The sequence below is a fragment of the Leishmania braziliensis genome, chromosome 32 (assembly GCF_000002845.2).
Source record: "Leishmania braziliensis MHOM/BR/75/M2904 complete genome, chromosome 32".
Taxonomy (NCBI): domain Eukaryota; phylum Euglenozoa; class Kinetoplastea; order Trypanosomatida; family Trypanosomatidae; genus Leishmania; species Leishmania braziliensis.
In genome coordinates, this window is record NC_009324.2 from 1,178,433 (window position 1) to 1,193,304 (window position 14,872).

Consider the following 14,872-nt stretch of genomic DNA (forward strand, 5'->3'; position numbering starts at 1 on the left):
GCATTAGCATACGAGAAAAAGCGAACAAGCGGGGCTGAAGCCTACTGCACCGAAAGGTGGATCTTGCCCGCCAGATGCACAGCGGAGAAGTGGAAGCATTGACGGTGGTGTCTGTTAGGTCAGCAGCACTGCATTGGTCGATTCTCATTGCCGTGGAAGCCGCACTTTGCTGACATATGTGTTGCCATTGTTGACTGATTTCTTCAAGCACTTCTCTATCAGTACCCATCTATATCTATCGCACCAAAAGCACAAATGTAGGCAGCGCCTCACGCACGTAAACTCGTACCTTTGCGAGAGCAGGTCAGTATGCCGGGCAGGAACAAGAAGAAAGCTGAAAGTGCACCGAACAAGCACTCCGATATATATGCTTTTCCTTAGCCCACACACTTGCAGTACTCTTACATTGTCAACCCCTGTGGTCGCGTGTACACAGAAGAGAGACCAATCACACGCACCGGATCAGTGGTGTACTGCGAGTTGTAGAGCTTTGTGCCCGTCTTGTCTCGCTTGCGGTTTGTCGGAAACGAAAGGAGCGTAGACCCAGGTCTCGGCTCAAAGCCAGACATGAGGCACTCATTCACCGAGACCCATAGAGGCACGTCGCGCTTTAGCGAAGCAAGGTAGTCCTGCCGCTGCTTGCCCAGCACGGCGCGCCACTTGGTATCCAGCATGAAGTGTACTTTTTTGCTTGCTTTCGGGAATAGGGAGAGAATCTCCTCTGGTTTGGCGAAATCGCCAATGTTGTAAAAGCCATCTACAGCCTCCTCATCGGGATTTGCATCTGCGGCGGAAGCGCCGATGAGGACGTAGTCCTTCTTATGTGTTGCAGCGATATGTACTCCCATGCGCTCCGCCGTGAATTCTGTTACCCAAATGGGGCTGGATAGCTTCTTTTTCAGCGCAAACGTGCGAAGAATGTTCTCGTCCCTGGCCCCAAGAAGTCGCCCTTTAAGGATAGCAATGGGTCTCACAGACGGCATCATCAAGTACGGCTTCGTCATGCAGTCCGCATTGTAGTAGCGACGGCGCGTCGCGTCCTCGGCGAAGAAAAAGGGAAACCTCTTCCCTTGAAGAACCAATAGGTTATCCCTTTGATCTACTTTCTCCGATTTGTCAGTAGAAGGGGTGGCGGCCTCGAGCGCAGACGCACCAAGAGGGGCTCTGCAGCCCGTCAGCTGAGTCACAACGGATGAGTACTGTGGTTTCTGCAGCCTGAGATCCTTCAGATTTACAAAGTGGAAAGGGTATTTCTTATCTTTCACGGCAGCCATGTTCCGCACAAGCACGCGCGACCGTGTCGCCTCCCACCCGTTCACGTTGTAAATGAAGAAGGTGTCGTGCCCAAAAGCGTCTGGACGCTGCTTCTTGAGCTCGCTGAGCAGCTCCTGCTTGCACTTTGGCGGCAAAATCGAAAGACAAACAATCATCCCTGTCATGTTTGGCGCCGATACTGCCTCCTTCTGCGAGTTTGCCCTGAGTTCCAGATTTAGGTACTTCATCTGCGCCTCTGCGATCCACATCGGCGACGTGTAACCGCGAAGAATACCGACACCAAGAAGAATATCATGCGCAGGCTGGCCAAGCCGCTTCCCAGTCGCTGCATTTAGTGCCAGTCCCTTCTGAGGCTCTCCCTTGTATGGGTCGTCAAGCTGGTCCGAGTTGAAGACAAGCACTGAGCTCGCGGAACGGATGTCGATCATGTCTTTTTTGTTGTACTGTAGCCCTAGTTCCTTTGCTATATTCACATCGATGAACAGAGCGCGCTCTTCCTCCGCTGGATTCAGAAGTCGGATGAGTCGGTCCGCCATAACGGCTTTCCACTTCTTCCGCTCTGATAAGATGCCGACGCCGGAGCCAAAGAACGGTGGATGCTCATCGAGGACCTGCTTCTGGTCCTTCTTGCTGAGCGCCTTCAAAGGAATGACTTTTTCAACGTGAAGGTGAATCATCGTCGGCTTCTGTCCCGGAAGAACTACAGCATTGCACGAGCGTCTTGATTGCGGCTGGGTCACCCAGAAGCGGCTTGAGTACAGTTTTTTCTTTGAGACATCTCGCAGTACTGCTTGGCACTGTTTCGAAAAGGCAGTGTTCGTCACCGTGGACAGCATTGTTACATCGTTCAGTGTTGTGAGTGGTATCCTCTTGGTCGCAGGATTCACCTTGACGGGGCGAATGAAGGGGATGGCGCGTGCCAGCAATGTCTGCCCCGCCTTCATCATGTACCTCTATGTGTCTGTTCTGGTTCTTGGTTTCTTCTATCCGGTTTTTCTGTGATTAAGCTCCTTGGTTAGGAGTGTGTGTTTGTGCGTGTGTGTGTGTGTGTGTGACTTGAGCCGATCTGTGTGCGGTAGGGAGTCTTTGGTGCCTGGGAAAGAGATGACGTACGCTCAACCGTGTCTCAAGTTCTTTGAATTACCTGACTATCGCGTAAGGGTGATCTTTCTGCTCCAAGGCAGCCGCTAAGAGCACCGGCCACTGTCCTTTTGCCCTTGTGAAGGATTTCATCCCCGTTACTCGAGTGAGGGAGAAAGAAGAGGAAAAAGTTGAGCTCAGCCTACAAGGTATGGCCTCACCAGTGCGCCATGAAACTAGTCGTTCAAGGAGCTCACCACGCTCCCCCCTCCAAAAAAAAAAAAAAGAACGACCATGACAGAAAACAAGGAATGAATACTTCTTTCCATCAGCACATGTTTGTGTGCTGTCGTTTTCAGTGATCCGTCGTCACTCTAAAAACGAGGGAAAGGCGCCTCCCGCACGCACACACCTTCCATCGCGCGAGTTGATCTTTCATCCAGAGAAGACACGACCGACATAATAAAGGAGCTGTTCTCGTTGCATCGCGGTTGCTGTTGATTTCGATCAGGAGTTGATATAAAAACTACAAGTAGCCAAAGGTGAAAACCTGTAGTCACATCTTCTTTTTCGTTTCTTGTAATTTGTTCTCTCTCGTCAAGTCATGCTGCACAACGGCCTCCTCCAGCACCCCCTCTCACAGGAATACATGAGTCGCTGCAAGTGTGAGTGAGCTCCACAAGGGAATAGTGTCGGTCACCACTAGGCTCGGATCTGAGAAAGAAATACATATCAAAGGGTTTACCATGTGGTTTACTGAAAGAAATGGAGTGTATAGCCCCTTCATCGATGTGTATCCGCGATCACTATTACTCGTAGATCTGGCAAGCGGAATGCGACGTCCAGCTTGCGATCTCCTCCACCTTGAACCAGAAGGCGACCTCGCGCTGCGCGCTCTCCACTGAGTCGGAGCCGTGGCACACGTTTCGGCCCACATCCACGGCGTAGTCGCCACGGATCGTGCCGGGCTGCGAGTCGGCCGGGTTCGTCGCGCCGAGCAACACACGGCCGCTCTTCACCACGTTCTTACCCTCCCAGACCATGCACACAATAGGGCCAGACGAGAAGTACTTCACAAGACCCTCGAAGAACGGCTTGGAGGCAAGGTCCTTATAGTGACCCTGGGCCTGCTCCGTCGTCGGCTGCAGCATCTTCAAGGCGACAAGCTTGAAGCCCTTGCGCTCAAAGCGGCTGATGATCTCGCCAACGAGGCCGCGCTGAACACCGTCCGGCTTGATGGCAATGAAAGTGCGCTCGGAGGACATGGTTTTATTTGGGTGGTGATGGTAGTTGTAAAAGTGAGAGTTGAAGCGTTGGGAATGTGCTGGACAGATAGAAGCAGGAGAGGCGTAAGTGAGTAGAAGGGAGACAAGGAATAGGAAGACGAAAGGAGTGATAAGTGTATGCCGTGCAACAAGAAGTGCTTTAGTTGTGCGGCCCATTTCATCCATGTGTACACTAATTCCATAAAGTGGCTTTGCTGTGTGCTGTGGTACTCTAAGCGACGAAGATAAAAGCTGGTGAAACATGCCGACGCACAATTCATGGTGTACCTTAATTGTGCGTCTCCGCCATTGACGAAGTCCACGAAAATGGTGAGCTGGCAGCGCAGCGGCAAGTGTCAGTGTTTTCTTTTACTCTTGATGATTCCCTATGCTCTGTGCAAGACATCATTTGCCCATAAAGTTGATGTACATGTCAATGCTCAAATAGCGAAAACAAGAGAAAAGGGGAAACGCGTCCGGTAAAGACTCCGCTGCACTTTTTTCAGAGTCTACACGAGCGATGACTGCAGCAAAGCTAAAAGATCTACGACACCACATACAATTAATGAGATAACGAATTAGTGTGTCTCTGCATATAATCGAAGAGCATCGACTATTCGTAGATCTGGCAAGCGGAATGCGACGTCCAGCTTGCGATCTCCTCCACCTTGAACCAGAAGGCGACCTCGCGCTGCGCGCTCTCCACGGAGTCGGAGCCGTGGCACACGTTTCGGCCCACATCCACGGCGTAGTCGCCACGGATCGTGCCGGGCTGCGAGTCGGCCGGGTTCGTCGCGCCGAGCAACACACGGCCGCTCTTCACCACGTTCTTACCCTCCCAGACCATGCACACAATAGGGCCAGACGAGAAGTACTTCACAAGACCCTCGAAGAACGGCTTGGAGGCAAGGTCCTTATAGTGACCCTGGGCCTGCTCCGTCGTCGGCTGCAGCATCTTCAAGGCGACAAGCTTGAAGCCCTTGCGCTCAAAGCGGCTGATGATCTCGCCAACGAGGCCGCGCTGAACACCGTCCGGCTTGATGGCAATGAAAGTGCGCTCGGAGGACATGGCACTATGGGAACTTGAAGAGTGAATGAAGGCTAGAAGCTAAGCGTAACGAAACCGATATTGAAGCAAAGACAAGCAGACATGAGGAGGATAAAAAGGATTGACATGAAGACCAAGGGGAAGAAGGCAATGATGAGCTCACAACGAGTTCGTTTTTCCCTCTCGAAACGGTCGCCATGGATGGAGCGCTGCGGGTGACGCCATCATCTATCTGTCACCCCGAACCAGTCGCAGTGAGAAGGACACCGAGAGACAACAAAAATTTTACACCACGGCTCCTTGCACACGCTTGCAGTTTTTCTCTCCTTACAGTCTCTTTGAGAAGGTGCGCAGCCTTTAGTAGCAAGACGAGGGGAAAGAAATGTATGCATCTATGGAACTTCTTTGTTCTAGTCATCTGCAAATTCCAGCACTGTCCCGGAGACGGACCAGACGCCGACTTCACAGTACGTTCGAAGGCATCGCTGCAGGTGGGATTCGCCAATCCCCTTCATCACAAGTGCGGGGCGAATCTCAGAGAGATCGACGGATGAACGCCCACGAGCGATGTCTCTAATAGTCGAAAAGATAGACGCGTCGGATGTCGTCACTACGCGATGCATATCTGTGACCGGCCTATCCTGGAGAGAGGCCTTGCTACAGTCGAGCAGACGGCCAGCCTCTCGCACATCCTCCTCCAGCACCCGCTCCGAGAAGCGCAGACGGGCGCACGCTTGCGAGAGACGGATGAGGCTCAGCAGCGTACGAGCCGTGACAACATTGCTGTGCCGCACACTTTGTGCTCGCATTTCACAGTAAATGTCACTGATGGCCTTGGCGGCACCTGGATCAACGTACGGGTGAATGCGCTTGACCTCACCCACATACGCCCGCAAAAAGTCCCGGCCAAAATACTCCGTGGTGGTACCTCGCACTCCATCATCCGCCACCTTGCCAGGCGCGACACCGTGGAGATGGACATGGGTAACATGCATCGAAAGCTCAGTATCGCGCTCCCGGCTTGATTCGTCAAGCACCAGCCAAAGCAGATCGAAACGCGAAAGAAGTGCTGGCGGCAGATTCACATTCTCTGTTGGTGTCGCGTTGCGCTTCCATCGACCAAACTTGGGATTTGCCGCGGCAAGAATAGACGTGCGAGCGTTCAGCGATGTGATTATGCCTGCCTTGGCGATAGAAACCATCTGTTGCTCCATAACCTCGTGCAGAGCTGTGCGGTCAGAGTCATCCATCTTGTCAAACTCATCGATGCAGCAAATTCCCTTATCGGACAAAACGAGTGCGCCGCCCTCGAGCATCACCTCGCCTGTGTGGGTATCGCGAGTTACGGCAGCTGTAAGTCCAACTCCAGAGCTCCCCTTTCCGGTCGTGAACACGGATCGGGGTGCAACGGACGCAATCCACTTCAGAAGCTGACTCTTTGCCACACCGGGATCTCCCATGAAAAGGATATTGATGTCACTGCGGATCCGAATCCCGTTTGTAATAGAGCTGCCTCCTACAAGCTGACATAAGAGTGCCTTCTTCACGTCTTCCATACCCCATATCTCGGGTGCGATGCTGCGGGTGAGCTTTTCAATAACGGCTTCTCTATCAGGATAGTCCCGGACATCCTCCACCTGTGCGCGCATATTATCTGCCGCTTCCTGGTAGCTGCGCTTTTCTAAGTCGATGTGAATGGCTTTGTAAAGCGTTTTCACCATCGTGGAGGCGCGGAAGGCCTCGTGACCCTGCCCAGTAGAAGGGTCCGGACAGTAAGTTCCCGTGATACGAACAACCTGCCCCGGCGCAGCTATACGGGTTTGCTCCCCTTCGCAGATAACACGTATAGACCGCGGGATGGCACCGCGCGGAACGTCTTCGGGCAACTCCTGCACCCGCAGTTCCTGATATTTCAAGAACTTACTTGCCTTGTTCTGCGCCAACAGCCTGCCCACAGCATTGTTTAGCTTGCAGCGCTGCGATTGACATACTTGTAGCGGTGTAAGTCGATCACCGATGACCTGCTGGAAGGTCGTCTCGGCGCAAACCTCGCACACCGACACGAGTATAGAGAGCTTTGGGCGGACAGCAGTGGCAGCGATGCAAATGCCACGAAGAACAGTCAGCGTGCCAATCGTACCTCCCTTCAGCTCTCGCAGAGGAATGGGAATGCTGCTCTCACTAAGTGGGTGTATTTTGAGCTCATATCGGCGTGTCAACGGAGCAGGCAGCTCTTGGCCAGACATCCGTGCCTCCATGACCAGTTGGTCCACCATGTCAACAACGTGGTCAGTTTGGGGAATAATATAGTCGACAACCCTGTAAAGTTCCTCCATGTATCCCACAACGTTCATCTGGATCCTTTGTGCTAAATGAAGCTGCCCAAAAGCCGCAATATCGTCGAGGAAGATGGGAAATACAATGCACTGTCGTTGCGCAACGTGGTGGGCCTGAATCACATACTTCGGCTGTCCCGCGGAGTCTCTGAAGCCCTCAAGAAAACGCTTGCAAAGGTCCCGGTCATTGATGTAGTTAGGATACTTGCTGGATGCTGCAGTGGCGTACGCGCGCTTATCTGGTGTAGACATTTCCTAGGAAGCAGAAAAAAAAAGGAAGCTGTGTTTATGGCACGCGTGCGCAACCACATCGAGGTCCCTTACATGGGGATGCCACCTTTGTAGATCCACATTCAGGAAGGAAAGAGAATGAAGACAACATCAATATGTGAAAAAGAGCCATTGAGGTGAATTAGTATCCACGCCAAAAATATAGTAAACCGCAATCTTCTCACAGAGCCCTATTCCCCCCGCGACTTCCACAACATGTCGTGTACATTTGAGCAGTCGGCACTGGAGAAGGGAAATAACTGGTTGTGAGAACGCATTAGTGGGTTCTCCTCCTTTTACTATTTCGTTTGTTTTCAAAGTCCCCTGAGCTGGACGTCTAAAGAAGAAACTGGGTAAAGGAATCGTCCCATTTTACGAAACAGCCGCTTGGCCATCAGCCATGGTAGCACGAGCCAAATCCAATAGTTCGCTTGACACAGTAGATCCCTCCTTCTCCAGATAGTCGGAGAGGTCCTTCACTAACGCCATAATCCGGTTCACAGAGTGAGGTACCATCATTTTAGCCTCGTCGACAACTTGCGTCTGTTGAGAAACACGGTCGGGATCATTTTGGCGCAGGTTGTCGAGGCGCTGCAGCTCCTGCTCCACTTCTCGCTTCGCAAACTCCAAATCCTTGATAGTGCGCTTCAGTGCACTCACCTTGATTCGCAGCATTTTTTCGTTTGGGGCTTCGGTCTGCCGCACATTCCCAGTAAAGCGGTTGGTAGATTCGGTGAGATCAGACATCTTGATAGACTGAGAATGATTACATGGAAAGAGGAGAGAGACTAATGACAAGGTTATGGAGGCGCATATGCATGAAACAGACAAAAGCGAAAGAAGCGGTCCCTCTACTTTGCAAAACCCTACAAGATATGCCTGAAAAGAGTTCCTGTAGGCTGTTCGATGTGTCACACCAACACACAAATGTGAAAAAAAGGGATCTCGGTATTCAATAGTGTTCTCTTTCTCTCTTTTTCTGCTGGAAAACATACATTCCTCTAAGATGCGTGAGAATTTTAAAGCGCTGGGCCTCTCTAGTCGTCATTCTGGTCGGCAGCAAACATACCCTTGTCATTGATCATACCGTAGTGTGCCAAAACCTCAGTAACTGTATCGGTAGTAAAATGGTCTGTTCCACCAAACTCGTCGAAGCCAATGATGCTGTGAAAAGTGTTACCTTTTTCCACAAGCATTAAGGTCGGGAGCATCATCACGTTGAAGCGTTCTGGGAGAGACGGAATACGCTCGACGTCAACATAGCAAAACCGAGTTTCGAAGTGCTCACAGGCAATCGCGCGCAGATGCCGTTCAATGATTTCGCACCGAGGAGTACTGCGACGCATGAAATGAACAATAACCCTCTCCGAACACTGGACGTTGTCAAAAAACTCCTTCGGCTCCGCAACTTCTAGGTACTGTCCATGGCCTTTGCGGAGCCACTCGTCACGACGGGCCTGAATCTCCTTCAGCTGCTTCAGCCTTTTCTGACGAATTGCAAGTATGTCATCGTCGTCCATCTGATCGATACGGTCGATTTCGTCATCAACGGCACGTTCAATCTGCTGTGCAATCTGTAACAGCGTCTGCTCATTGTGGTTCGCCATGGTTAAGGTAACAATGCTTTGGTTGGATAGCTCTTTAAGAGAATCATAGATTTTAGTGGGAAAAAGGTAACGAGTGTATTGTGAAGAGAAACCACCAAGACGAAAGCTGCGGACCGAAAACTCTGTTTCGTCGAACAATGTCAGATACTGGATTTGCTTTGACCACATCGATGTGAGAGAAGCCAGTAGCCATAGTTATTGCTTCTTCTTGTCATCTTTTTCCTTCAGTTCCTTGCAATAAGCTGCTGTAGAGTGCGCTACTGACTTTTAGTTGATACTTGCCTTGCTTATATCCCATTGAATCCTTTGTTGCTTCTCAAGCAAGATTCAAGAATGGCAGTGTCACCTTTCCCTCTAATAACACGTAAAAAGGTGTATGACGGGCATTCACCCCTGCTCAGTGTTGGTGCCAAGCAGTAGTATGTTTGCCTCAGAACTGTCGCAGTATTTAAAAGGGTTGGCTTCTGAAGAGCCAGCGAATCCGACACATCTTTTCTGAGTGCTGTGGGTAGGTATTTGATGCCGTGTACATAGCCATCACGCAGCTGCAATACAATTTCCGTCCAAGGACCTTTATATGTCCCATCTCGAGAGCGCGCGTACTGACGAACTTGAGAACGAATCTTTGAGCAGGTGTACGCCTTTCGATCAGCATCCTCGTGTGAATTGAGGATGGCATTCTGCGCTTCTGAAAGTACCAGATTGTAGATCTGCCTTGTCTCGGTATGGTTAAACAATCGTGCATCACCATAGTGTGACCTCAGCGCCTCTTTCTGATAGCCGAGTAGTAGATCGTGCAGGGGCTCAACACTGTCTTCATCTGGATGATGATTTACCAAAATAATGATGGCGCAAATAGCGACTACCAGTGTCCTAAATAGGTTCATTATTCCTCGAGGCTACGAATAGCTTCAAATATACAAATAAAGGGGAAGAAAAGGGTTGAAAGGTAGATTATTGTCGCCCAACCGATTCTCTAGACGACCCTCAGTATACATTGCGGCACAACGTCATACAACCCCAGCGCACTGGCTAACGCCACGTCGATGATTAAACCAAAACCGCATCCTACCATTCGTCTATAGCAGCCTGTCAACTCTTGTGGTGGCCATGATGACCTTCAAAATACAGCCAGAGAACATCTAACTCCATTAACAGCTGAACGCAGCTCCTTTTAGGCAAAACGAACCTCACCTCTCCAACTCAAAAGGGGAGCATAACACACCATACAGTTTCTCAGGAAAGCAGAAGCCATTACACCTATTCAGTCACTAGAGCGGTATAGGGATACAAAAACCACAAAGGAAACAACTGTCAGAGATGTTCCTGAGTAGACTACCAAAATACGTCACTTCTGAGCGTTTCAGATGTGGCATACATACATCCCGAGAAAGTTACCTGAATCTGCCATTGTGGTAAGTCCATGTTCGCAGTCTCCACGTCGGTGCGCTTCCTCGATTTCAGAAAACAGCGCATTACACCCCTTCTGGCACACTCGGCCGGCCAATACTCCCTCTTTTAAATGTTAGGGAAGCATTCAGCTCACTATAAGCCCATGGTGCTGACATCTCCATCGAAAAAAAACTGCTGTGTGCCTCACATAGGGCTCTTCACACCTCCTGAAGCAGGTTTGGTGCGCCGATTGTTCCCCAAGAAGCCCTTTTTCCTGCCGAGAACCGCGCAAACATGGGCCACCTTCACCTCTCTACAGTGGCATCGTGAGCGTCTCCGTTCACATACACGCAACCACACAAGTCTTTGCGAAGAAGTCAAAAACCCATTCCTCGAACAACCACTCCCTTGCGCGCATGGCGACTTGATGTGTCTCAAACCTGGCGCCCTGGAAAAGCCCAGAGAACCCAGAAGTGCCCAACAGCAAACCCTGCAATAGAGGATACGAGGGCACAAGATTTCGCAACACCGCGAGGTCCTGAAGATGAGTCGTCCAGATTCCCGGTGGCCCACCTTGGCCAGAATCCATGCCAACCACAATGCACGACTCGAACCCCCATCGACACGGCACCGAGAACATTCCAACCCGAACTCTTCCAACGCATGAAGGGACACCACCCACCCAATTCACCCGGGAAACAACATAAGTCTGAAGGGGGACAACGTTTATAGACAATGCGAAGATGACCCCCGATGACCCCCGCCACAAATTGCTCTCGGCCAAAGAACGCCCGCCGCCTCCGCGCCCGCGGACGCGTTGGCAAAGGCCAAAAAAAGACGCCCCCTGCCCCGGGCACCGGAAAGAAAAGCGGGCCTTGCAGGCCGCCGGCAGGGACGGGCACCCGCGGCACCAAAAGGCCGGCGAGACCGCCGCCACCCATGCCCTGGCGGAAAAGAGAAACGAACGCCCCCGCCCCACACATTCCGCCGACGGATCGCAAACACTATCCGCGCGCATCCCGCGAAGCATCCGCCACCCCCTCCCGCGCCGACGACTCCGCAACCCCGGAGGTTACGCCGCTTCGCAACCGGCGAAAAGGGGCCGGGCGCGCGGGGTGATTTGCGGGGGCGTTCCGGCTGACCAAACTCGCGCACCCCCCGACACAAGCCATTTCGCCCCGAGAACCCCCGGCAAGACACCGGAAAGCGCCCCGCAGCCGGTTTCAAACGATGCCCGGAGGAAGAAAAACGCCAATGGTTCAGTTATTTTTCTTCAGCCTATTGGCTTTCAAATAATCTTCTGAACAGAAAAAAGCAAAAACAAGAAGCCGCACCAAAGCACCAGGCGCATCAAAAGCCGCCGTTTCATAAGCGACGGGAAAACGCTTGTTGTCGAAAACTATCTCACATATATATTTTTGGGGGGGTGGGGTATCACTACATAACGTTGGCCAACCATCACGCCAATGCGGCGTGTTTGCAGGTTTTGCTCTGTTTTAGCGAACCTTTGTTGCCAGCCTTTACCCCGTGCAGTGGTTCCGGCTTCACCGCGGCGCACGCAGACATCTCGCAGAAATGCAATGGAAATGGACGGAAGAGCTTCTTCTTGAAGCTTTCGGTAAGGAAATGCGACGCCGAAAGAAGTCTTTTGCCTTTCGATGAGGCAAATCGCTTGTTTGAAAAACTTGCGCGGCTTCTCCACCCGAAAACATCTGAAAATCTGTATCCTCTAGACCGCGGCGCAGGGATTGTTTCCACTGAAACTCGTTTCGACGAGATTAAAAACTAACACCTTGCGTTCAAAGCAAAAATCACGAACCCGAATTGGGCCCCAGGATTTCTGAAAAAAGCATCAGCACGGCGGTGCATGCCGTGCAAAGACGGGTCACCTCAAGGACGTTTGGCGACAAGACAAAGCACTGGCAAAGAGAAAAATGCCCAATGCCATTTATATAAGCGTGCCTCTCGCAACGCTTTGTTTCTTGCGGCGTTATCAAAAATCTTCCCTCGTACAGCTTCATGCGGAATACAAAGTTTTTAAAAGCGACTTTCTCGCGATGACTTCGAAGCTTTTTAAGGAAAATATTTTGGGAAGCGGCCGGTGGTGGGCGTGAGGTGTCCCAAAAAATATGCTGAAGGTGTATTTCTTTTTGCAGCACTTGTTTGGGTTGGGCATACTCTTTTTTGTTGAGCGCAAGACCGGCGGCGCGTATCTTTTGGTGCGTTGCTGTCTGGTTGCTCGTCGTTTTTTGTCGCCTTTTTGGTGTGGGGGGGGGGCGGGGCGGCGTCTTTTGGCGTGGTCGGATTGCTGAGCGTCCTCGCCACCGGGGGAAGGGGAGGCACCGAAAGCAGCCTTGGGGGGCATCCCGGAACCGCTGTGTTTTTCTGAGAAAATGAGCCGAGAATGTCGCACGCTTTGCATAACGCAAAAAATTCATCCGTGAGTCAAGATCGGTTGATCCGCTCTGCCGTGTCTTTACGCACTTTCATGAGGAAAAGATTTGCGTTTGTCTCGAAATCTCCACAAGAATGAGTTTTTTTGTTAATAGGGCCGGGTGCGCTGCTCGCGTTTGTTTTTTTACTGGGACCTTGTCTTCCAGTATTCCACGGTGAGGGGCTGGCGTGGCGAATATCTGGGTCTTGTTTTTGCGCGTTGCTAAAAGAGGGCCTCGAAAACGGCGCACTTTCGCACACTCCACGTGAGTGGCTTTAAGTTTTTTCTCTTTGGGTATCGTGAAATATTTGGTGGGCACAAACTTTGGGGTTGTGGGGCGTGTTTTTGTTTTTTGGCGCCAGGGCGGCGTTATCCGGAGCCCCCCTCTCTATGCGGCGGGAAATTGCTCGCCGCACGGTGGGGGCGACGAAATTGGGCGATGGAAAATCGCAAAACCTTTTTTTAGTGGTGCCAGCTGCGTGTATATCTGTGAAAAAGCTTCTTTGTTTGCCGATTTAGGTTGTTAGCTTGTTCCTGAAAGCGCGGTCTTGGGGACTTTTGCCGCTAATTAGCATGCGACCTGCCAAGGTGGGGGGGGGGGGGGCTTTGCAGATGCCTCGCATTGTTTGGCGTTTAGAATGCTTTCAAGTTTTGGCGCCACTGTACGAAAGTCATTCTGGGTCAAGGCTTTTTTTTTTTCGTAAGCCGGGAACGCGGCAGCCCTTCAAGCGCGTAAAAGAATTTAGTTATTCGAAGTGCGGGATGCTCAGGGGCGCTGGTTGTGGGGTTTTTGGGCGCGTGCGGGCCACTGGGTGTTTTTTTTTGGGTGTTTTTGCCTGTGCGTGTGTGTGTGTGGGGGGTGCGCGGGGGTTGGAAAGCCGGGGGCGGTTGCGCAAGCGCAGCGGTTTTGTGTTCGAATCAGGGCACTTTAATCAGTTAGGTGGCATTTGTTGTTTGTGCGGATGGCGCTCGTGTTTGGTTGGGGTGGGGCGGGCGTGTTTGCGCGGCTGTTTTGCGGGGGGGGGGTCGGGCGCCTTTTGCGGGCGGGGTCTAACAATTAGTTGGGATTTGAGGCTCTCGCGTTTGGGCTTCTGTTAAAGGGTTGGGGGTGGCAAAAGCCGGGGTGTGTGCGTGGATCCGATGGGCGGGCATTGGCGGAAGGGTTCGGGGCATTCTCCGTTTTGTGCCTTGGACTTCCTCAGTGCCAAAGGAAGAGGTGTGGCGTTTGGCTGAGCAAAAGGTCTGCAGAAATGCGTGGTTGCATCGCCATTGGGTTGGTGGTAACATTGGATTCCATACACAAGGTTATTGTATATTCCTCATTGCAGTGTAAACAAATCAGGGTCGGGACACAATTATTCGCCGTTCAAATCCACAGTTCCTAACTCCCAACTGCGAAGATTCTTTGACAGTTGTTTTGTAGCGGTGCTGGTCGATGACTGCCATTTCTGTGCGATGGTGCTCACGTGGCTCAACAACTCTTCTGATTGACTTGCTTCCGTTCTCTTAACAAGCTAGCAAAGGGCACCACGAAGAGAAAATAAATTAGTAAAGTTACAATGACACGTCCCCTTGACTACGCCTTTGGCTACTGCGAAGAAAATGTGTATAAGTTTCTGGAGGCAATTTCTACAATGAACGATTTATTTGACCGAAGCTACGCTGTTTTCATGACTTCCTTCTGCTTAGAACCCTGCGATGAGATTCTTAACCAATGGACTTCTGTCGTGCCGTATCGACCTTACAAGTCTTCAGAGTTTAGTAAGGACCTCACAGTATGGGATTATCATGTGATTGCTGTCGTGCGGGCGACGCGCACTGGCAAGTGGTACGTTGTTGATCAGGACTCCAGGTTATCACCTACAGAGGATGCTGTTCCAGGTTTATTAGCTTCATACTGCATTGATCTTGACAGCTACGTCACACAAGTCTTGTTTCTTGACGCAGCTTTCATGGATTCTGTCTGCTCTGAACTCACAGAAGTTTTGAATCGGGTACGTTATCGGGTCATTGAGCGAGACGATTATCTGTCCTTTTTGAGAAGTGATCGGTCCCACATGCAGAGGGCTCCAGGAGTGTATCAAGCGAAACCACCTCAGTGGCCTTCAATCAGTAGGTGCTCTGCTCGCGTAGGGAGTGAGGTGAAGAGAAGAGCGGAGTCCGCA

At 51.4% G+C, this 14,872-nt stretch overlaps 7 protein-coding genes across 7 annotated transcripts; all 7 read right to left on the reverse strand.

Annotated features, from left to right (window-relative positions):
* Positions 1–401: 401 nt before the first annotated feature.
* Positions 402–2,219, reverse strand: LBRM_32_3190 (conserved hypothetical protein; the record flags this gene model as incomplete). Its single annotated transcript, XM_001567621.1, has 1 exon — positions 402–2,219. The coding sequence occupies one exon, from the start codon at positions 2,217–2,219 to the stop codon at positions 402–404; it is 1,818 nt and encodes a 605-aa protein (XP_001567671.1).
* A 945-nt stretch (positions 2,220–3,164) lies between these two features.
* Positions 3,165–3,884, reverse strand: LBRM_32_3200 (nucleoside diphosphate kinase b; the record flags this gene model as incomplete). The annotated part of the gene is made up of 1 exon (XM_001567622.1): positions 3,165–3,884. The coding sequence occupies one exon, from the start codon at positions 3,882–3,884 to the stop codon at positions 3,165–3,167; it is 720 nt and encodes a 239-aa protein (XP_001567672.1).
* Positions 3,885–4,233: 349 nt separating this feature from the next.
* LBRM_32_3210 (nucleoside diphosphate kinase b) lies at positions 4,234–4,689 on the reverse strand (the record flags this gene model as incomplete). The annotated part of the gene is made up of 1 exon (XM_001567623.1): positions 4,234–4,689. The coding sequence occupies one exon, from the start codon at positions 4,687–4,689 to the stop codon at positions 4,234–4,236; it is 456 nt and encodes a 151-aa protein (XP_001567673.1).
* Positions 4,690–5,078: 389 nt separating this feature from the next.
* Positions 5,079–7,256, reverse strand: LBRM_32_3220 (putative minichromosome maintenance (MCM) complex subunit; the record flags this gene model as incomplete). The annotated part of the gene is made up of 1 exon (XM_001567624.1): positions 5,079–7,256. One exon carries the CDS (start codon positions 7,254–7,256, stop codon positions 5,079–5,081), a length of 2,178 nt encoding a protein of 725 aa, XP_001567674.1.
* Positions 7,257–7,646: 390 nt separating this feature from the next.
* Positions 7,647–8,021, reverse strand: LBRM_32_3230 (tubulin binding cofactor A-like protein; the record flags this gene model as incomplete). Its single annotated transcript, XM_001567625.1, has 1 exon — positions 7,647–8,021. One exon carries the CDS (start codon positions 8,019–8,021, stop codon positions 7,647–7,649), a length of 375 nt encoding a protein of 124 aa, XP_001567675.1.
* Positions 8,022–8,311: 290 nt separating this feature from the next.
* LBRM_32_3240 (ATP binding protein-like protein) lies at positions 8,312–8,881 on the reverse strand (the record flags this gene model as incomplete). Its single annotated transcript, XM_001567626.1, has 1 exon — positions 8,312–8,881. The coding sequence occupies one exon, from the start codon at positions 8,879–8,881 to the stop codon at positions 8,312–8,314; it is 570 nt and encodes a 189-aa protein (XP_001567676.1).
* Positions 8,882–9,168: 287 nt separating this feature from the next.
* Positions 9,169–9,768, reverse strand: LBRM_32_3250 (conserved hypothetical protein; the record flags this gene model as incomplete). Its single annotated transcript, XM_001567627.1, has 1 exon — positions 9,169–9,768. The coding sequence occupies one exon, from the start codon at positions 9,766–9,768 to the stop codon at positions 9,169–9,171; it is 600 nt and encodes a 199-aa protein (XP_001567677.1).
* Positions 9,769–14,872: the final 5,104 nt, after the last annotated feature.